This window comes from Cryptomeria japonica, chromosome 7 (genome assembly GCF_030272615.1).
Source record: "Cryptomeria japonica chromosome 7, Sugi_1.0, whole genome shotgun sequence".
NCBI classification, from domain to species: Eukaryota; Viridiplantae; Streptophyta; class Pinopsida; order Cupressales; family Cupressaceae; genus Cryptomeria; species Cryptomeria japonica.
This window is the reverse complement of record NC_081411.1, coordinates 197,369,612-197,392,211: the sequence shown is the minus strand read 5'-3', so window position 1 is coordinate 197,392,211 and position 22,600 is coordinate 197,369,612. Positions and strand designations below refer to the sequence as shown.

General features: G+C 41.9%; 1 protein-coding gene across 2 annotated transcripts in view; it reads right to left on the bottom strand.

The window, feature by feature from the left end:
• Positions 1-22,600, bottom strand: part of LOC131048139 ((6-4)DNA photolyase) — a 162,133-nt gene that overhangs the window by 27,315 nt on the left and 112,218 nt on the right. For both annotated transcript variants that reach the window (XM_057982015.2, XM_057982022.2), the window contains exons 11-13: positions 18,590-18,703; positions 18,295-18,382; positions 18,059-18,154 (exon numbers count right to left, since the gene is read on the bottom strand). In XM_057982015.2, the coding sequence (XP_057837998.1) occupies positions 18,059-18,154; positions 18,295-18,382; positions 18,590-18,703 (298 nt within the window). The remainder of the gene's footprint in view (positions 1-18,058; positions 18,155-18,294; positions 18,383-18,589; positions 18,704-22,600) is intronic.

The window sequence follows — 22,600 nt, the reverse complement described above, 5'->3', positions numbered from 1 at the left end:
TTGTTTTCAATTTTACTGAATGTGAATGTGAGTCGCCATTGGATGCAGTATATTTTATTATTTTATTATTTTTCATTTTTTATTTTCAAGTATATACTATATACTGTGAGTGCAATTTTGTTTTCATTTTTTAGTGCAATAATAATATTTTTCATTTTTTATTTTCAAGTATATTAAGTATGAACATTGAGCAGTAAGAAAAAAAATTATAATCATATTATTCTTTTGTTTTAATTTTAAACTTTAATTTTTTATTCAGATTGAGCATTCAAAATGTCAGGTGGAGGAAGACAAGGGTTGTACCCACTATGGAAGTATGTTGATCGTGTTCCAGGGCCGAAAGGATCAGGTGGAACAGCCACTATCAAATGCAAACTTTGTAATTTGGGATGGAAAGGTACCTACACGAGGGTGAAGGCTCATTTCCTCCACTTGCCATGTAATGGTGTTGAAGGCTGTCCAAATGAGTGTGAAAGATATGATGCTGTGAGAGAACAGGAAAGGGCTGATGGGAAAGTTGTTATGCGAAGCTCTCATGCTTCAACAACAGGGGCAGCTACTACAACTTACAGTCATGATAGAGAGTCAGAGGTGGATGTGACTTCTAGAGGTTTAGCAACTGAACCGGCTCCCAAAAGACCACACATTGGCAGCGCAAACCCCATTGGAAGATTGTTTGATGTGCAAGGACGAGAAGCAGTTGATGCAACCATTGGACGATTCTTTTATGCAAATGGAATATCATTCAATGTGGCTCGCTCTCCATTCTATGAAGAGATGGTTCGTGCTATCAATAATGCACCAGCAGGCTATAAACCACTTGGGTATGAGAAGCTTCGCACTACTCTTGTTGATAAAGAAAAAAGTCGATTAGAGGAACAAACTGCACCATTGAAAAGAGTGTGGGCTCAAGAAGGATGTAGTATTGTGATGGATGGGTGGACAGATGCTAGGAATCGTCCACTACTTAATATCATGGTAACATGTAGCAAAGGGCCTTATTTTTTGAAGGCAATAGATTGTTCAGGGCAAGAAAAAAATGCAGAATTTCTTCATAGCCAGCTATGTGATAGCATTGAGGAGGTGGGGGCATCACATGTAGTCCAAGTTGTTACTGATGCTGCCCCTGTTTGTAAAGCAGCAGGCATGTTGGTGCAAAAGAGGTACAGGCAGATATTTTGGACACCATGTTGTGTGCATTCATTAAATAATGCTCTCAAGGATATTGGCAAGTTCCAATGGATTTCAGATCTCATAGAGAAGGGCAGAAAGATACAAATGTTCATATGTAACCATCACCATACACAAGCCATTTATCGTAAGTTTGCCAAGGTGGAACTTCTCAAACCTGCTGACACACGTTTTGCTTCTTACTTCATTCTTCTTGACCGTCTTTGTGAAGTCAAAGGAGCTTTGTGTTCCACGGTTGTTAGTGATGCATGGGCAGCTTGGAAACAATCTACATCAGATATTGCAGTTGAGGTGAGAGCTATGGTCCTTGATGAGCATTTTTGGGCTGATGTTAAGTTTGTTGTGGACTTTATTAAGCCCATATGTGAGGTGATCAAATTTGCAGATTCAGATAAGGCATGTTTGGGAGAGGTTTATGAAGCAATAGATTCCATGTGTGAAAAAGTAAAGAAGATAACTGATGCAAAAGATATTTCTCTATATCCTTTGATAGAAGAAAAGTTACATGGAAGGTGGAACAAACTTAACACACCTCTTCATTGTGCTACCTATGCCCTTAATCCTAAATGGTATGATATAGAAGTGACCAAAAAGAGAGCTCCACATCAGGATAGAGAGGTAATGAAGGGCTTTTGGGCTGCAGTTAAAAAGATTTATGGCCGAGGTGAGGAAGCTTCAGTTATGAGGACTCAATGGAATAAGTTTTCACGTGGGCAAGGTGATTTTGCTTCTGTGGAAGCTATATATGATATGAAAGTAAAGAAAGACCCTATAGAGTGGTGGTGGAATCGTGGAAGTGAAGCCCCTGAATTGCAATCATTTGCAATACGATTACTCTCACAAGTGGCTAGCTCTTCATCTTGTGAGAGAAATTGGAGCACTTATGGGTTCATTCATTCACTGAAGAGGAACCGATTAGGATCAAAGAAAGCAGAGAACTTGGTGTACATTCATAGCTCACTTCGTCTTCTCTCTCGTGTAGATCCTGGATACAATGAGGGTCCTTTGGCAAAATGGGATCAAATTTCACCTGATGGAGACGTTGCAGCCATTGTAGATGAAGTGGTTGAAGCAGATGGACTAGCTGATTTACCCCCTGTTATTCTACCATCAGAGGAACCCGAATTCGAGAGTGATGACTATTTGGAGAGCCTCATAGCTGATGACCTTGATATGGATGATCATGGTGAAGAAGAGTAGATTATAAATATAAAATTTCTGATTTTTGCTTTCAGTTTTTGGTTTGCGTATCAGCTTGCTGTTTATCAAGCTATCTTCAATATGTAATCACTATCACTAATCAGTTTGAAACTATGACACAATGATTGTATGGCATTTTGATCCTAAACTTCATAGTTAATAGTTAATACTTAATGTTATTTCTTGTTTTGAAAGTCCAATGTCATCAGATTTTCAGATTTTCTATAAATTATTAAATTATATTAAAAAAAAAAATTTGGCGTCTCCAAGTACCCACGTCTCCTATTTTGAAAAAATAGCCGTACCAGTACCAGTACCAGTACCCGACGTCTCCAAGAACCCCCGTACCCATGCAACCTTGAAAATTTCCAAAATATCATGAAAATTGACTAAGTTTGGAACTTGGATCAAGGAATTCCCTATTCAAATCACTGCAATCGCCTATCCACAAAAGCAATTCCTTGCCCCAACACCAAGTTTGCCTAGGCAAAGACGAAAAATTTCCAATTGAAGATGAAGTTAGCTCTAAACACGAGGAATTCCTTGGACACAATGAAGTCCACCTTTCCTTAGGAAGAATTTCCTTGTCTTCCTACCAAGTCCTTGTAATGTACCCGACGACACCCTAGCCATACAACAACCCTACTACTGAAAAGAAACCGACAACACCCAACCGTACGGTAACCCACCCATACGGTCAACAGCAGAGAGCACTGAATTGGACCCCTGACACCCCAATCGTACCACAACCTCCCCGTATGGTCGACACCCTCCTCACCGTACGGACACCCCTCCACCGTACGGCCCACCCCATACGAACAACACAACCAACATCCACCGTACGACCAATACACCGTACACCCGGCACAGTACGACCCTCCTTCCATACGCCCAACACAAGTGATAGTACAGAGAAAGGGGAAAGAATTTAAATATTCCAGTCGCAAGAGATTTCACTTGCTGAAGAAATAATCTGAGGATCCGCACATGCAAGAGAAATTATATTGATAATGATCTTACAACAGATTACACAGATTCCGGACAGAAGCAGAATAGGGTGAGGAGGAACTCCCACCGAAACTGTGGATGCCGAGTAGGGAGGATCTCTTACCTCTGAAATGACAGACAAGCTAAACTCCTACTGGAATTCGCACATATAATGAACAATACCAAAATTCGCATACCTACGACAAAGACTAACTCGGCCATATATATGGGCTCCAAGATCCCAAAGGGATACAAACGAGCCGACGCGGCAAACATAAACTTAACTAAAAAATAAAAAGGGGGCCCGAAAGATTTTATTATTAAATTTAGGGCCATACAATAATTAATATTATTTAATTATATTGGGGACATTACAAATCCTCGTTGCCCAAAGATTGCTTGCTCTCAAGCAATCCGTCATCAAACAGTTTGCCCGCTGCGGAGATCCAAGGTCCCAAACCAAGCGCGAACACCAATAGCCATATCTGAAATCTCCATGCCGCAACATGACCATGTGTACATACATGGAAGTAAGCGAGAAGAGTAAATCTCCCTCCAACGTCCTCTGCTCCACTCTGATATAAAAGTTGACATGCTCGGAGTCGCCAAGATCCCTCTGAAGCCAATCATCAAACACATCGATGCTCGGATCCCAAGCTATCATGCCAATCAGTCCTTTCCCAATGATAGTCTGGAATCTCAAAACTCATCTGCAATAGGTTCTTCTTATGTAGATGCCGCTCTTCCTGAAAAACAATGCTCATGTTAGTCGCATGTTCTTCATACCACTGTGATGTTCCGGGATCCCTGTCACTCGCTATGTTCTACGGAAGACTATGTAGGCAGAATATCTCACAAAAGAACCACTTGAGCTGCCTGGTATCCGGTGGAGATAGCAAAGAAGTGGGCATACTTGGTCAAACGATCTACCACAATGAAGATGCAATCGTTTCTTTGCACTAGGGGAATCCCGGTAATGAAATCCATCAAGATGCTATCCCATTTCTAGTCGAGGATTGGCAATGGTTGTAGCAGTCCAGCGGATAAGGTGTACTCAGATTTGTTTTCCTGACAGGTGGAGCATTCCCGCACGTATTGCAGAATGTCGTTCTTAAGTGCCTTCCAAGAAAACCTCTCCCAGACCTGTCTGTAGGTTTACAAGTATCCCAGGTGTCCGGCCAAGGGAGAATCATGCATTTCCTTCAGAATCGTCTCCTTTATCTTGGACATAGACCAGCTAGGACTCAAACCTAGGACCTTCCATACACTGCTGGAGTGCTCTACCACTAAGCTACTGGACCCTCTTGGACCAATCCATCGTCGGTCCGGGTGTGGCTTATTTCCAACACCAACACCCCCCCTTAAGCCACACCTCTTGTGTGCTTGAGGCTCCTAGCCTAGACCTGGCTCTAATACCACTGTAAGTACCCGACAGCACCCCAGCCGTACGACAACCCTACTACTGAAATGAACCCGACGGCACCCTAGCCGTACAGCAACCTTCTCAAATTGGTTATAAGTCTGCCACAAAATCTCTTCTCAATCTGCAATCATTCCTTCCCAAATATAATATAAGTCTGATCACAAATCTGCCACAATATAATTACAATCTCTACCTCTCTCTATCTCTCTTAACATTCTGTTACACGCTTCCTCGTATATTTGTTCGCAGGTCTGATGCAAACTTCTCAGATATATCTTTCTTCTAAATCTCGTGTATGTATTTGATTTCCCTTTTATTTATTTACACGCCACCCTTTATCAGTCTTCCCTATATTTTCTTCATATTCCTCTATTGGAATATATGTCCCAATCTCTATATATATGCCTTTTTAATCAAACCGTCACATTCTTTGAATAGAAGATATTACTTCTTATTCAATTGCATCCCTTCTAAATCGTACCTCTTGAAAGCATTACATATTGCATTTCTTAATAATATCTCTCTCTTAACAAGTCAAACTACATTATCTCCCTAATCGTACCTTTTGGAGATGCACATCGATCAGCATTTAGATTTGTTTGTCACCTTCATATTAGATTAATCGTGTTTCTTTTAATAAATGTTGATGTTAAATGCTGCCTTAAATATTAAACTCCTTAATAGCTGATGTTTGTATTGTTGCTTTTACACTTATCATTAACCCTCATATATAGAATCCGCTACCATATAGATTCTGTCATTTGCCTTCATGGATTGATGCATACCATCAAGAACACAGACGTTACTGCTTGTATCTTAACAACAGTTCTGATCTAATCTGATATGATCGATAGTGTGGTCTCTGATTATTACCTCCAAACCATGCAACCGGAACATGCCAAAGGCTGGTGATGCAAAATAAGAGATAAAGGTTTCTGAATATGTCCCCAATTGGAAATGATATCAATCCTCATTAAATATCCTTGGTATCGAATGGTTGTATCTTTAGGGAATAGACATACCCTTTGTCAATGATTAATTAATATTTCCTAATATCGCACCTCTTCAAAATTTATTGTTAATCAATCCAGATCTCTACTGCTTGCTTCTTTATGATAATCGCTGATTATCATTGGCAATAATATGATTGTTTGGATTGTGACCAACAGTATCGCACCATGAGACATTATTTGCTGTATATACAGATTGCTTTGGTATGCAGATCACATCTGTGATAAAGGGTGTCGGTTTACTTCATTACTTGCACGATTATATTTTCATCTCTGCAGAATGAATTTATCATTTGTTTAGTCCTAAATGTATAGTTGGTGAATAATCAGATAACACAGTATTCCCTACACGTACCAAGTATTCATGGAATAGAACAATTGCATATCATAACATAAATGACAAATGGTGATAATTAGACCAGAAAGTTATATCTTTATTCCAATGTCCAGAATTGTCTATACATGCTCTCCTGCCGAGGTTCCATCCTAACAATATATAGATCCGACGGTTGGCCAAGATGCCAACCGTCACCAACTCCCAACTACCCGACGGCAACCTCTCGGCAACAGCAAAACATAAACACACATAACACACTTATAATTATTATTCATACTAACATACATTTTTACCCCTAACATTAGCCCCCCCAAAAACGTAGTCGTCTTCCAGATGACTCAGACAAGAGAAAATAAAACATAGCTAAGACCAAGAAGAGGGAGGAGGCGTCCCTGTAGTGGTCACGGTAGGAAGTTGTTGTCCAGCCTGGAGTTTCAGGTTCTTTTCTGCCACTAACTGTCGTTCCCGAGCTTTCTTTACCATGTGAGCAGCTTCCATCAGCTTTTTATCTTTCTGCTCCAGCTGTGAAGTGAGCACCGCCACCTGGGCTGCCAATGCCTGTGCCGCCTTCTCCTGCATGCTGCCTGTATGCTGCAGTGGGCCTCACATGTAGTCATTTGCATTTCCATCTCCTTCCTCAAGCTCTTTTCAACTGTGGCCAACTCCGTCTGCTTCCTGCTCTCTTTTTCCAAGGTTACTATGTACATCTATTGGGCCTCTTTCTCCGCTTGATGTTGCCGCATCTGTAAGTACACCTCTCGGAAAGTTTCCTCCATACTGCGGAAGGTGGTGCCTAAGGTGCCTGAGCCTTCTATCAAGTGCCTGTGGGTGCATCTTTGAATCATCTCAAGTGTACTCTTATCCGGCCATCCCTACTGCTCAAGATGCTGCGTGAACTCATCTTTGCACCCCTGGGCCATAAAATGACACAGCTGTGTAGCGTCCACTGAATTACCGGCCTCCATCTGTCCAGTAAGTTGAGCCATGCCGCGTGCAACATCCGAGAGTCCTTGTAGCTCCGCCAGGAATCAGCTGAGTGAGCCTGTTGGGTCATTTCGGTCAGGTGGTGTGATATGGAGTCCAATGAGAGTCCCCTCCACACCACTGCTCTGCTCGTCCTTTCCCTGCTGCTCTTGATCCGTAGGTCTTCCCTCATCTGGGACAATAACCTCTCTATCTGGAGTCACGCCTGGCCTGATGGTCATGTTATGTGGTGCGGGGGAGGGGGGAAGGTGTGGGGCGAGCGCAAATTGTCCTAGCCATCCATCCAGCGAAGCGTCTATATCCTCATCTGTCATAGTATCCAAGGCTGCCTCTAAGTTAGTTGATGTCGTACCAGTCTCTGCTGCCATCGTACCAGTCCCCGTTACTGCCGTACTAGTTCCTGCTACCGTCGTACCGGTCTCTACTGCCATTGTACCAGTTCCTGCTTCCATCGTACTAGTTTTTGCGGTACCAGTTTCTATTGCTGCCGTACCAGTTTTTGTACTAGTTTCTGCTGCCAATACGGCTAAACTGATCTGTGGCAAGGATACTTGTCATTGTGCCGGCGGCTCCCCTTCCCCAATCTTCTGGAATAGTACCCCCATGGGTCGTACATCTCCTACGAGGCTAGCGACTGCAAGCGCCTCCTAAAGGTACCAGGTGTGCCGAGGCTAATTTTGAGGGCGTAAACTTTACCCTCGTGCTCTTCCATTGTGCCCGCAATCCCCCCTGTTGCTCTTCTTCTTCATCTTCTTCCTGCTGGCACGACTCTGCTTCCTCCTCCTCTACGGTGGTGTGTTCCGACAAATGGAACCCTTCATCCCCACTTTCCAGTTCTTCCGTTTCTTCCACTTCCTCGGACTCCTCAGCACTGCTAACCTCTTCCACTTCCACAGAAGTGTCTAGCTTCCTCCTCTTCTGTGTGGGCTGCGTTGTGTCGCCGAGGATGTCGAGGTGAATGTAGTAGTACATAGTGGGTTTATTTGGTTCTACCCGTCCCTGAGGCTCAAACATCCCCCAATCCTCTGGCGGTACTTGTAGGCGTACTGCATCTAGGAACAAACTGATGGCATGATGGCACATGTAGAATGCTTTGTGCTCTAATCCCAGGAAGTCGTGAATGCGTTCTATCAGGAGTTGCCCCCAGTTGTACACTTTCCTGCATCTAATCCCGTTCATCAACCCAATCATCCATATGGCAATATCTGAAGCCCGACTGGCCCCTGTCAGGCAGCTTTTAACCAGGTCCATCAACATCCTCCACTCTCCTGGTGCGATAAAACTACGCTTCATCCCTCTGCTATCGACCCAGGCGCTCTTCCACTGTTCTTCTGTAAGGTCGTCTTTGCACACCAGGTGTATCAACCATTTTTTCTTTTCTTTGGTAAGGTTTTTGGTTGCATTGGCAGCATCGGCTCCTCTATCCGGTATGCCAAATACACACTTGAAATCCTCAGGTTTGAATGAAACCCGCACTGTATGCCCTTGAAACTGGATGACCGAAGCTCGTTCGTGAGGGTTATACCTAGATACCATGGTCCGTAGGACTGGCTCAAACTCTTTAATGTTAAATATGGGCATCTGCACAGTGTGGTCGACCTGTGCTTTTTTAAGCGATTCCTTCATCACATGGTCTGGAGGGTTTTCCTCCCACCAGGTACGGCATTCACTGCCAATCACACTCTCGAATGCTACGTTTGCGGCTATGAGTTCCTCTGAGTCCTTCGTTGCCTTCAGTCTGCTCCTGGTTTTCCTGCTGCTGGCCGGCTCTGTGGCAGTCATGGTTGTACGGCAACTACCTTTCTCTGCTCTTCTGCCCATACCCCTTCCTGAGTCGGTATTATAACCGCCTGACAGATTGTCTCGCCAGTTGGTGCGGCCCATTATGTCACTTTTCGCTTCCTTGTTGTACGGCCTCCTTATTTGTCCTATTGAATGCCTACCATACCGATATCTCTGCCTGTCCACCTAGTACCTTACGCTGTACGGATCTCCCTGCGTGCCTGACTGATGTCATACGCCGTATGGATTTTGCCTTATGGGTGGGGTTGATGCTAATTGTCATACGGATGCTATTGGCCGTACAGATACCTATGTCTGTCTGGCAACTATCACTGCTTGTTGCCGTACGGATATCTTTGCTCTGTACGTGCTGGTGGAAATGGGTCGTACACCGTACGGTGGGGGTTGTCTTCGAAGGTTATGGACGTACAGTAGCTCCATACGCCGTACGGTAATACCAGTTGGCAATGCCTTGCTTCTCCTAAGCCGTACTCATACGATAGTTGGTCTGCTTTTCCTGGTCCAGTTCCAGTCCCTGTATGTCGTACACCGTACGGAGCCTGTGTCATGCTTGTGCTCCCCTTCCGATGAGTTTTGTATACCGTATGGTATGACCTCTGCGTTGCGCTGTGGACTCCTTCCTGCACACCGTACATCGTACGATATAGCCTTCAGATTTTTGTGCCCTCTTGATCGTTCACTCCGTGCACTATGCGGAATTGTCCCCCCTTGTGCATCTGTACACGTACTCCTAACTGTTGTCTCTGTCCTTGCAGCATTTCCCTAATCCGTACGGTGCACTACTTCCCTTCGTATGCCCAGTCTTGTCTGTCTGTCAGGTCCATCATCCTGCGTTGTGTCTAATGAGGCTTTGTGGGGGTTTTTATAAGCTTTTCCCTTTGCCAGAATTAGGGTTAGGTAAAAATGCCTTATCAATTTAATATAAAATAATTGTTTCTTCAGCAGTCTTACTTTTTCCCTATTATTTTTACTTCTACTTGCCTGGTTTTTTAATTTGTTCCTACCTGCTGATTGAGTTCCGAACTTACTTGCTTTCTTCCAGTACCTCTCTTCCTCACCCTTCCAAGCCCCTAGTTTTTCTAGTCGTCTTGTTTCTTTCATCTGGTACGGCTTTTTCAATATTAGCTTCCGCGCCTTTAATTTGCCCAAGTACCTTTTGGCCTGATTGTGCTCTCTGGCTGACCTCCTGCAAGTCCCTAGCCAGTTTACTATATTTGTTTTTCCTGTTGCAAAGTTCCCCTGTCTCCTTTGTTTCCTTCTGGTTGGCCTATTACTTTGCTCTTTCCTCCCTTCCTTCCTTGGTTCGACATTCCTCGTCTTATCCTCCTTCCATTTCTTGTTTAGTTCCGGGTCTCTTTCCTCATTGTTCCTCTTTTCACTCCTGGTGTATTGTTGGGTGTCCTCACTTTTATTTCTGAGTCGTGCAACCATGTACACACATGCGGTAATCTTCTGTAGCATTCTTGGGCGCAGTAGGTCCCTATGTATTCCAGATCCCATATTTTGTCCACAAGTGGCGCGGGTCCCACACCCTTGTAGCGGTCGTCAATGTATCAGTCCCCGTATTGGTGGTACCATTTTACTCTCTCTGTTGATCTCCGGTGGTCCAGCCGGGTTGGGAATCACCCGATATAATGAGTTAGGTCCGGCCTCCATCTCGCCTGCCCTGGACGCGATGACAAATAGATCCTCTGTCTTCAGTACCATTTTTAAACATGGTCCTAGGGTTGCCCCATATTCTTCCAGGTTGAGTTCCTCCTCTAGGTCTCTCGGCTCCCCTTCTTTAGGCGGGTTCTCAGTTTTCCTCCGGGCTTCTGCTTCTTCGTCGATGTCATATGCAACGTACCCTTCCCGAGCCCCTTCATACGACGCTCATTTTTTCCAATATCCTGAGACCCGTACCCACACAACTGGGTCTCTGAAATACGCATTCGTGAGATGTTTGTGAATCCTGAGTAGATTAATCTTCTCCACATCTCGTTCCTCGTACTTGATGGGTTTATCCCTTTCAAACTGGTGTGCTAGCGTGTCATCCACTCTTGCCATTCCTTCTTGATATCTACCATACTCTGGGGGGAATGATTGTTCCTCCGTCCCCCCGCTTGCTTCTCCTAACTCACATATTTGTAGCATATGACATTCCGGGTGGAAAACCTCATAGTCCTCCATTTGCCAATGGAAAAGACCTGCCATCGAACTGGCTCCATCCTCCGAACACTCATCTAATTCCAGCACTCCTTCATCGGGCTCTTTTCTACCTCTGCCTCTTTCAGAGCCCCACTCCCATCGATTGGAATCTTCTGAATTGGAGTCTGATGATGCGAGCCCTTCGCTGACGGACTCATTCCTGAGATCAATTACATACTTTTGGCCGTCACTCTCGATTGAAAGCGTATTTCTTTTCCAGTTATGGTTAGCTTTAGCCATGATCAACCACCCCCTTCCTAGAAGAGCGTCGTACGCTTTCCTTTCCAACGGAATGACTACAAAATCTAGGAGGAACTACTGCGTCTCGATTACCACCTTTTGTGCCATGAGGGTGCTGAGGGGTTTGATACCATGTTCGTCGGCCCCGACCAGGTGGAAGGTTGGTGGCCAGAGGGTAGGCTTGCCCAGGCTTCGCCAGGTATCCTCCGGTAGTACGTTGACTCCGGATCCGCCATCAACAATGGTGTTAGTAAGCTTCTGGCCCATTATATCCATCTCTACTACTGCTAGTTTCCACCCAGCGCCCACCGCGAGTAGCATAGGATTCATGGCATCCGTACCAGGTTCCTTCACTGGGCCTATACTACATGGATCCGCCACCGTTTGGTGTTCCTGTCCAGGGGTAGTGTCCGTGGTTATATTCGTCAAAGCCATCCTTATCTGTGGCACGATCTGCAAAAGGTTGTACACCCGTACGGGTACTGTGGTTTGTAACATCTACTTGAGGATAGTTTTTCCTGGTTCCTACCAGACCGGCGTATCGGCGGCCAGGTGCGAGGCCCTCCGCTCCTCAGCCATCGCCCGCTGGATATCCGCCCTTGCCTCCTGAAGTCTCTCTTTTTCTGTGCGAGGGTCAGGGTACATGGCTTTCTTGCTCTGTAACCTTGTGATTGCCAGTACGTCTTCCTTTGATCCCTCTACATCAAGCATGTTCACCCCTTTTTGCTTTGGACAATCTATGTCCTTGTGATTCCCTGGACCGCACCATCTACACAACAAACTTCCTCCATCACCTCCATTTTGGCATTCTCAGGCAAAGTGACCCCATGCATTGAATCATGGGTCGTCCCTTCCCGTCATATTGAATTCTGCTCCTTGGTGTGTTATTATTGGACCTGTTGTTCCCCCACCGATTGTTTCTGTACCCTCCGGGTGAGGCGTCAGGGTTTGTTGTTGGCCTTGGAGGTGTTGCTGGTGGTGTGGTTTGGTCGGGTTGGGCGTAGAGCACTTGTGTGCTCCGTGCCTTCAAGTTGTATGGGCATTCCTTGGTGGAATGTCCCATTATTTGGCAAATGTCACAGAAGACTTTACGAGGACAACCTCCTTTAGTGTGCCCTTCGGTCTTGCAGTTAATACACCATAGTTCTTTCCCTTCCCTACTACTTTCTTTGTCACCTTTTAACTCCTTCATCATCCTCATCATATCTTTGCTGAGTGATTGCACTGTTTTTGATCCTCCGTCGCTGTCGTCGTCCATACTGTCACCATCGCTGGTCCGTCGCTTTCCCCAGGATGTCTTGTTTTCACTTTCGATATCCATGGCGCGATTGTATGCTTCATTGTATGATGGCGGAGAAACTACTTTCATCGTCCTTCTAAGGGATGGTACCAATCCTTCCACGAACCACCTCTTCTTGAGGCCATCTGTCGGCTGGTTCTCCATTTTGTTTAGTAGTTACCTCAGCCGTCTGTTATATGCGCGTACGCTTTCGTTTTTTCCTTGTTTAGTGTTGTAAATTTCTGCCACAATCTCGTTGTCGTCTCGTAGGAGTTTGAATTCTTCCTCGAAAGCCTTCTTCAGATTGCTCCAGGATGTTTTATACTAAGCATCAAGGTCTGTGTACCAGTTAATAGCTATTCCTCGCAAGGTGGCTGGAAATGCCTTCACCTAGTAGTCCTGGTCGTCCTGACCGTTTGCTTCCCAGATAGTGACGCATGTCTTGGAATGCCGTACGGGGTCCTCTGACGCGTCGCCCATGAATTTTGGAAGTTTTTGTTTCTCCAGGGTGTTTGCCATCGTTCTTTTCTGAGCGGTTTTATGCAGTGCCTGGAATTGGCTATATGCCGGGAAGATACTATGTGTCCGGACGGTGCCGTGCATTCCTAGTCTAGTTGGGCCCCTGCCAACCGGGCTTTGGTCCCCTTCACTTCTATAGTCCCTCCTTCCCGGAGTTTGCAGATCCGATCTTCCTATTTTGATGCCCTCTGACAAGGACAAGTTTTTTATGCCGAACAGCGTTGCTTCAAAAATCGTGGCGATTTCCTCGCGCAGGTCTCGTACCGCCTCCTCTCTTTGTTTGGAAGATTCCGGTTGGGTGCTTTGTGATTTGGTTCCGAAGTCCTCTTCACTTGATGTCGAGTGTGGGGCCTGGTCAGCAAGATCTTCCTCCGCTACGTCTGGAAGTGGCAGGTTCCTGGCGACCTCGGCCAACTCCTTCCACGTACACGATTTTTGCCTCTCCCGACTACGACTCCGACTCACACTCCGACTTTTGTCGTGTTTCTCCGGACTCCTTGAGTTGGCAACTTCTCTAGTCGCCGTCTCCTGTTGGCCTGTTCTTTTATGCGGAGGGATCACCATACAGTTCCCTCGTTTACTCCTTCGGTAGCAGTGGTACGTTTGTCTTTGTTGGGCCGTAGGGGCATCAAGTGCCAGAGGTACGGCGCCGACTGGCCTCTCTCTCCTCTTCCTCCCTACGACTCCGTTCCTCGTACCGTCAGAGGACTTGTTGCCACCGAAGTTCTTTTGCCGTTTCCTCTCTTTGGTCTTGACGTGCAATCAAATTTTTGGCGAGTAACCTTGGAATGCTCCCGAGTAAGTCAAAGACGGGGGTGCTGACTGTGAGTTCACCACGTACCATGCCTTTCGAGACGGCTCTATCCTAAGCCTCTCGCTGCACGTACTGCGTGACCGACACGTCCCACAACTCCAGCAAGTCCGCTGTCAACCGATCCTCTCATTCTTCTTCCGCAATACTCTCTTCGTGCGTGTCGTTGTCCACGACAATTAATTGCTGGTTAAACGGTCGGCCCATCAATCGCTTCCGCCTGCCACCATAGTTATCTCCAGGTTTATTCAGGCAACGGCGCCAAAATGTTTAGTCCTAAATGTATAGTTGGTGAATAATCAGATAACACAGTATTCCCTACACGTACCAAGTATTCATGGAATAGAACAATTGCATATCATAACATAAATGACAAATGGTGATAATTAGACCAGAAAGTTATATCTTTATTCCAATGTCCAGAATTGTCTATACATGCTCTCCTGCCGAGGTTCCATCCTAACAATATATAGACCCAATGGTTGGCCAAGATGCCAACCGTCACCAACTCCCAACTACCCGATGGGAACCTCTCGGCAACAGCAAAACATAAACACACATAACACACTTATAATTATTATTCATACTAACATACGTTTTTACCCCTAACATCATTGAAATTGCTGTGTTTAAAATTATTGTTTATTATCTTTTGTGTAACCAATAACTTTAATCATTCTTATCGATTCACCATACATTGATAACCTTTTCCTATTTCACTATCGCTCCAAGCAATTCCAAATTCCCACAATTACTCCCTAGGGGTTTGGTGGCCCCATAACTGTAATGAAGAAATGATCTCCTTGTATGATCATACTGTTTTAATATGAATCCCTTATTGGTTAAGCTGACCAATGTGATAATAATCTTGACCATTATTAATAGTAATACATTGTCCTCAAATCTTTGGTTTCAATTGCATCAACTTCATTATAAAGATAATACAAGGAGCTTTCTCAATATCAAAAATATTTGATGAGGTTCAGTTTGGGGACATCACATTCCTTCTCAAAGATTTGCTGCTCTTTTGTCCTCCGTAATATAGTTGCTGTGTGGATTTCTTTCTGGACGTCAAAAGGTGGTCAACTCACTATGTAAAGAATTTGATAGACTATATATTAGTCAGTCAACAAATTATATATGTTGCAAAGCATATTAAATTATTGCATACATGAAATCGACTGTTATCTCTTAAACAAATTGACAACTTAAATCCTCCGCACTTGCCTATTGTGATGAGTCTTTCTTTTGCTGCTCTTAAATAAGTCGACCATAATAGATTATTGCCCCTTGCCTTAACCGTTTCCAAAGTAGATAATTCTTCTTTCAAATTGTTGTAATTTTAATGATCTTGTTCAAACAAGGACAAGCACTTCATAGAACAAATCGAATTCACCATTCTATAAACATTATGGCTGTATGGGAATTGACCAATATAATGATTACATTAACAAGCATCGATCACTTCACTATTGCTCTATGTCTCCATTGCTGCCTTAAACTTCAAAATAAATCACTTCTATTTCCCACATTGTTGTTAAGATGAGGATCAGCCAATCGCAACTTTTAATTTTTCTATCAAACATTCGGTGTGAAGTATATACATATACTGGAGGAGCTTGACTCATTGTAGAATAGACATTGCCTTGATAGTATCGCTTTACTTTATCATATTCGTTAATGCCTTTGATCAAACACTTTAAAGAGTGTCAATCTATCCTTGTTCTCTTCTTCTCTCCTTTATGTTGTCTAACTTCTTTGTAGACTTCAAATGCCATTTCTAGATCTTTTCTTGTCTTTCTGACTTGTTTCATGATTTAGTGGCCTTTGGCCTTAACAAGATATATATCACTTTTCCTTTGGCATTAATGATGATTAAACGGACAATCTCATTAATATATCTTCTTGACATGACTCTGATAGTAATGACAATTTGATCATCAAACCTTTGACATCAATGACAAAAATTGTCTTGCTTGCTTTCTTGACATTGATTATAGCAAACTTCATCTTTTCTATTGTTCCAACAATTGCCACTATGTCTGGGACACCTAAATTCAACTCTTTCAGAATGCATGGAGTCTTGCAAGGACAATGTGTCAATGTTAATTGATAGTGGAGCTACTCACAATTTCATACTCTGCATTGGTTGCGAGGAGAGGTCTTCCAACTAAGGATCATGAGGGATTTAATGTTCTGGTGGCAGATGGATATCAAATTGCACGTTTACAAAGGGTCCCACTGTTGAGCATCACTCGAGGTAACTAAACTATTACTGATGATTTCTACATGGATGACTAACGAGATACTAATGCTATTTGGGACATTCAATGGTTGTATTCCCTTGGAAACTATTCTCAGAGTTTCAAAAAAAAATGGAGTTCAAGTTCAACGTCAATGGCAAAAAGATAGTCTTAAGAGGAATGTCCAATAGCACTCCCAGGATCATTTCAGCTAAGAGGATGGAAAGCATTTTTAGATATGGTGATGTTGCTTGGGCAGCCTCATGTTTGATATCTACCAAGGCTTCTAGCGACAATCCTAAGCACTATCAGGATGATAGTCAGAAAATATTGGATAGACAAATTTGATTTTCAATGAGATCCCTCAAAGGAGACCCCCAAATAGAGGATTTGAGCATATGATTGAGTTGGAGGAAGGGTCTAAGCCAGTTACCACTACTCCTTACCGATACCCTAAGAAGTTCAAGGATGAGATTAAGAAGGCCATAAAGGAGTTACTAAACATGGGGCACATCAAACTTAGTTCGAGTCCCTTTGCTTCTTTTGTTGTCTTGGTGAAGGATGGGATCTTGAGAATGTGCATTGACTACCATGCCTTGAAAAAGAAAACAATCAAGAACAAATACACCATTCCCAAGATTGATGAGCTATTAGATGAGCTACATGGTGCTGTTTATTTTTCGACAGTGAATCACGGAGTTTCCTACTTCATTTACTTTCAAATTATCCCAAATTTCATCCTATGGTATTTGTCTCCTCTCAGCTTCCTTCTTTACATGTTTCTTGATGGATGTCCCACATATGTACGAGATCTTGTCTAAGGTCGTCTACTCTTTCTTCATCAGATTGCACTAGTTCTCCTAGCTGCCCCATTTATCCAGCCACTTTCACCAACCTAAATTCGTAAGTCAACTCAACTTCTTGTAGGCAATACGCCAAATGGTTTCTATCCCAATGGCTATAAGAGTAAATAAGATAGGTGAATACCAACTACTATAATAAATTCATAACAATAATAGCCGAAAAATATCACAATGTATTTTATTCATATGCACTTATACAACTGTAGTTCAAGGAATTTTCATACAATAAATGTATATAAACTAGCCAATGGGTGCTCAGAACTTCCAAATGTTGGCAACTACCAAGAGTAACTATATACAACCAATGAAGACAAACTAATCTTGCCGACTACAATACAAATAAAATATAACAAATATGTAGATTTCTCAAACTACAACCATTACGCTAGAGAAACGGACATGATAGTTTTACATTGATATTAAAAGTGGATTTTGGAAAGTTTATGGTCAAATTCCCCATTCATAATTGCATTGACATTGTAACAAAGATTGGGTGGCACCAAGATCTGCACTTCTTATTTCCAATTGGATAATTCTATGCATTGCTCTAGAAGGCATGCCACCTAGAGTTAACATATTTTTCTGATACCACTAGAATCAACATAATTTTCTTATGCCAATAGAGTCAGCATATTTTTCTTCCAGTTTTGCATAAACTGTAAATTGTAAGACCTGCCACCGGAGTAAACTTATTTATTTTCGAATTTTGCATAAATTGTAAATTGTTCAGCTTGCTACCAGTAAATGAATTTAATTGTTAATCGTTCATATCCAAACTATCGTTTGTTCTAACCTTGCTGACAGCAGAATCTAGTTGATCCAAAAATGCTCAGGTTTGAATTTTTCTTTTAAATTTTGAAAAGTAAGCCAATATCCCAGCTATTGGAATTACAAGATTTAAGCATTTTATATGAATGTTTTCATTGATTTCATTGCAGTATTTCAGATCTGACTAATTTAGCTTCAAATAGAAACACTTACCAGGTTCAGGATAGTCTCTGCCAATGATGCATTTTGCTTTCCTTTGAACTTCAAGTGGTGCAGACCAGGGTTCATATATATACTCTTTCGGCATATCTGCCACAACATTTTAAAATTCAAATCAGACATCTCAAACCAGTACCTAGCATTAAAGTATATGCCTTGAGAATGTGATGTACTAATAAATAAGACAACAAAATGTGCAATTTCAATAAAATAAGGGACTAAAGCCTCACCTTTCAAGACAGGAAGAAAATGTCGTATATATTCACCATTGGGATCATACTTCTTTCCAAAAGAAATTGGAGAATATATGCGATAGTACTGCAGGATTACAAATCAATGTTATCAGGAAAAAGAAAATAATGTGTCAATTTTTTAAGCAAGATAGATCCTTATTATAATACAGTTAATAAGTTTGTTTTAAGAAACATAAAAATACAGCTCAAAATTGAGTTTATGAGATACATAGAGATTTATATTTGGAAATAACTTTAATCAAATTTAGTTTCACATGCATGTTGAACAAACCTGAGAAAAGAATGCTGAACAGGACAGCCACATCCAGTTGCTATTATTTATTGCCCAATCTGAGTCTATAAGTAGTCTGTCAAAGACATCTCGTCCCTTCTCCCAGTGCACAAACTGAAAGCAAAAAAAACAAATCAGTGCCTGTCTTGAACTTCAAAATTTTGACTCAAATGTGTGGAAATAAAACCTTGAACAGGCATCCCTCCCTGGTCTTAGAAATCTGCTCCTCTAATGTACTTGAAGAATGTTTTTATTTTCAAGCCTTTGGAATGAATATCAGAGGTCAGACTACTGAAAAACATGTTTGGGAAGTAAAGATACAGCACCAAAGTTTAACAAGAAGGGAGTGCTTGCATCAAAACAATGTGTAACCCCTTTTTCTGGCAGTATATGTGTAAGATTATCCCCTTTGTGCTACCACAGAAAGCTTTCAAGTCCCAACAAAAAATCTTAACCATTGATAGATATTCATAAGCAGAGGATGCTGGCAAACACTGGTTTACTCCCAGCTAGGAGGAGTCAATCAGAGTCTGAACAACAAACTATGAGTACATAACAGCCACGTATCTCTCTTGCTCTGTCTGATAATTCTTTCAAATGCATAATATGATAAGAAACAGTGAACTTTATTAAACTCAATTGAAATGTTATGTCAAGACTGAAAAGCCCTCTCCCTTAATAGAGCATCTCAATCCTTACCGACCATGGCATATTTGTCTGGTTGCCCTTTATCCATTGCTGGTGATGTATTTCACCCACATCAAGTATGTTTGTAATGTAACATGAAAACAACAATAGAGTCACATTTGATGGCATACATATATGCACTAACATAAAAATTTAAGCATTTAAGAAGTGAGATCAACATAACCATACGTGTTGCCATTATTATGTACTGCAAGACTGATGTCACTGTTGTGTACAGTCGAGCTAACCATATGTGTAATGTTCTGTGCAGATCTATGAACCCCTATTAGTATAATACGGTAACAAGGTCAAGTTGATAAACTTGGTAAGCTGGAAGGAGAACCGCAGAGGAAGACATAGATGTGAGAGCAATTTTGTGGAGAAAGTTGTAGAGTCAACTACAGCCTCTGAGTATACTCCTACCAGACTTGACAAACATACATGCACACAAGTATCTCTTTACTAAGACTCTCTACAGAAGACACAAGAGACTCCATACACAACAAAGGCCTCAACATTTGCAGGGAATTTTAAGGATAGGCACTCAGGTAGACTACATAGGTCATCCTCCCTAACAATCCACTCTACTTCTACAACTGTTTTCTCAAGCCTTGGCTAACCATTTATACAATTTCAGTCAGAATGTTTTGTCCTACCACAGAAGAATCATATCCACTGTGGGGATGCAAATTACTTATTTGAATGCTGAGCAGATTTTCATGTTAGTTAATCTCTTATTGATTTTGTCTCCATTGGTATTGATTTAAAAAACTTCCCAATTGGTTTGTACCACCATAAATAGTTACATTGAAATTATCCTAATAACACCACAATAACCCACCTCAGACATGAAAATGCATCTTCAATTGCACATTAAACAACAAAACATATATCCAAATTACAAAGAACACATAATTACTAATCAGTAGAGATCAAATCAAAGCATGTATTCTTGTTGTTTAACAATAGGCAAAGAGATGTCAAGAACATTCAACACTAAACATAGTATTGGACGTTTTAACCCTTACAAACACAAGCACTACTTCAAAAACACTAAACCAACCCATAACTTGATAGATGCAACAAGAAAAATATACCTTTTTTCAGATTCTTTGATATTAGAAACTAAACATTATAATACTATGATCCATCACTCTTACATAAATCTTGATGCATTTAAATAGAAACATGCATGTACCACCTCTCAAGCTTTCTAGATTCCCAATAACATTAACACCGTGAATTTTCTCTTCTTAAAATTAGTGAAAAGGGATACTCCAATGACACAGTGCAGACTACAACCTTGCAACCCATGCAGATTCACACACAAAAAAAAATAGAGTTATAGATGTCACTTTGGATGGCTCCAAAGTTCAAACACATTGCAGTCAATGGCATCCTCTCACCTCCTATTCCCAATGATTTGAACCAAACACTTCCGTCTACCAAGAATAGTGGTTGTGGCCAAGAAGAGAAAAGACTTTCCACATTGGTACTCAGCAAGGCCAACTCATTGCTTCACCCAATACCGCCATACTTCTTCACATCAATCATCAAACATTGAGATTCTTTGTTTCAATTTAAGCATTATGAAGTCTTACACATGGATTGTAAAGGAAAATAAATCAACGATTCCCCTAAGCATTGACCCATACTCATGGTTGCCATGTGGCTTGCTAATATCATAAAGAAAGACCTTAAAAATAACGTGCATTTCCTTCCTTCTGATATCAATTATTGGCAATATGGCATATGGACTTCATAGAGTTTCTTCCCATGTTAAATGTGCTTCTCTCTCAGTAAGAGAATCCTCAGGGTTCTCCAACAATCTATAAATACTAATATAAACTAATACCTTTTGTAAGAAGCTTAATAATCAACCTCAGCAAAAGGCAGCAGAAAAGTATGTATTACAAAGATAGCCACTTGCAATTGCGGTTTTGTTGACCAACAATAAGTTACCTTTTTATGGATGATGAATTTAAACTTAAGAGGAATTACTAGCCAATCTATCATCCCAAGTAGGAAGGACAATATGGTGGTCAACATAAACTTTCAATCACAAGATAAATATCCCACAACTCTTACCAAGGTCTTGTCTACTGCTCTATCAGATAAAATAAATCTATGAATTAATAAAAGATATGGCAATGATATAGAAGAAAACTGGAGATGGTCAGCTAGGACTAGACTTGATCCAACTAGATAATACTACTTTTGTTGACAATAAACAATCTACTTAAAGGATCTGCGGTTGCCAAGGAGAACACAACATGTTGGCAATATAAAGGAATTGATTATGTGTTTCATTGATGTTTGTCATTGATGTCAACACTATCTTATTTGGTTGTCTACCGGGTTCCGGTAGAATCGTTAGATTATGGTGATGATCAGGAGATTGGTCTCCGGTATATAGTTTGGTTCGGTCATTCATGTGCATATCACATTCAGTTGGTTCGGGATTCGGTGATCTGGAAGCTATCATATGTTCTAGTAAGCCTTTTGGTTACCGATAAAGGTTTTACCGGCAGAGCTTTGTTGAAGATCTTTTGATGGATTTGATAAGTGGTGTTAGTGCGGCTTCTAGAAGGTTCTCAGGATGCTGATGGTTATCTTGTTCCTGTTCCAATTGATCGGTGGTGTTGCAGTTGGCTTGTGGCGATCTATTTTAGGTCCGGTGCTATTTTGTGCTATTGACTTCTAGGTTATGGACCGGTTTGTGTAACGTGTTGGTGGATGCTCCCGATGCGTTACTGGTTGGATTTATTGATTGGATAATGTTGTTTCGGCCTTAGGCCGACTTGGGTTGTGGATTTATGTAATGGATTTATTGTATTATCTTTTAGGTGGCCGACCTAATTGTTTAGGTCCAGGGTTTGTATAAATATGATGTAAGATATCTTTGTGGATCATAGGATGGTTATGGTTATGGGATTATCTGTCTGCAAATAAAGTTGTAATCATATGCAGAGGTTTTAGTTGATCATAGGTGATCGAATTGGGTTTGTGTAAGAGATTTAAGACCTCTAGTATTGAGCTTAACTGGAACTGTACTCAGGCATAAGAGATGCTATTCTTGCAGTTCAATCTTCCTTCCGGATTGTAGTCTGAAGATTTCTTGTAGTCAGTGAGGCTCCTTAGTGATGAGCAGTGCGCTCTAGGCAGTGTGCCTTCCTGCATGTGCAGGCCCCTTATTGTAATCACATACTTACTGCAAAAGTATCATCTGACTGTGGGTAGGGTTTCCCACCATGGTTTTTCCCTTTACCAGGTTTTCCATGTACAAATCTTGGTGTTATGTGTTGTGGATGCATGGTAAATGTT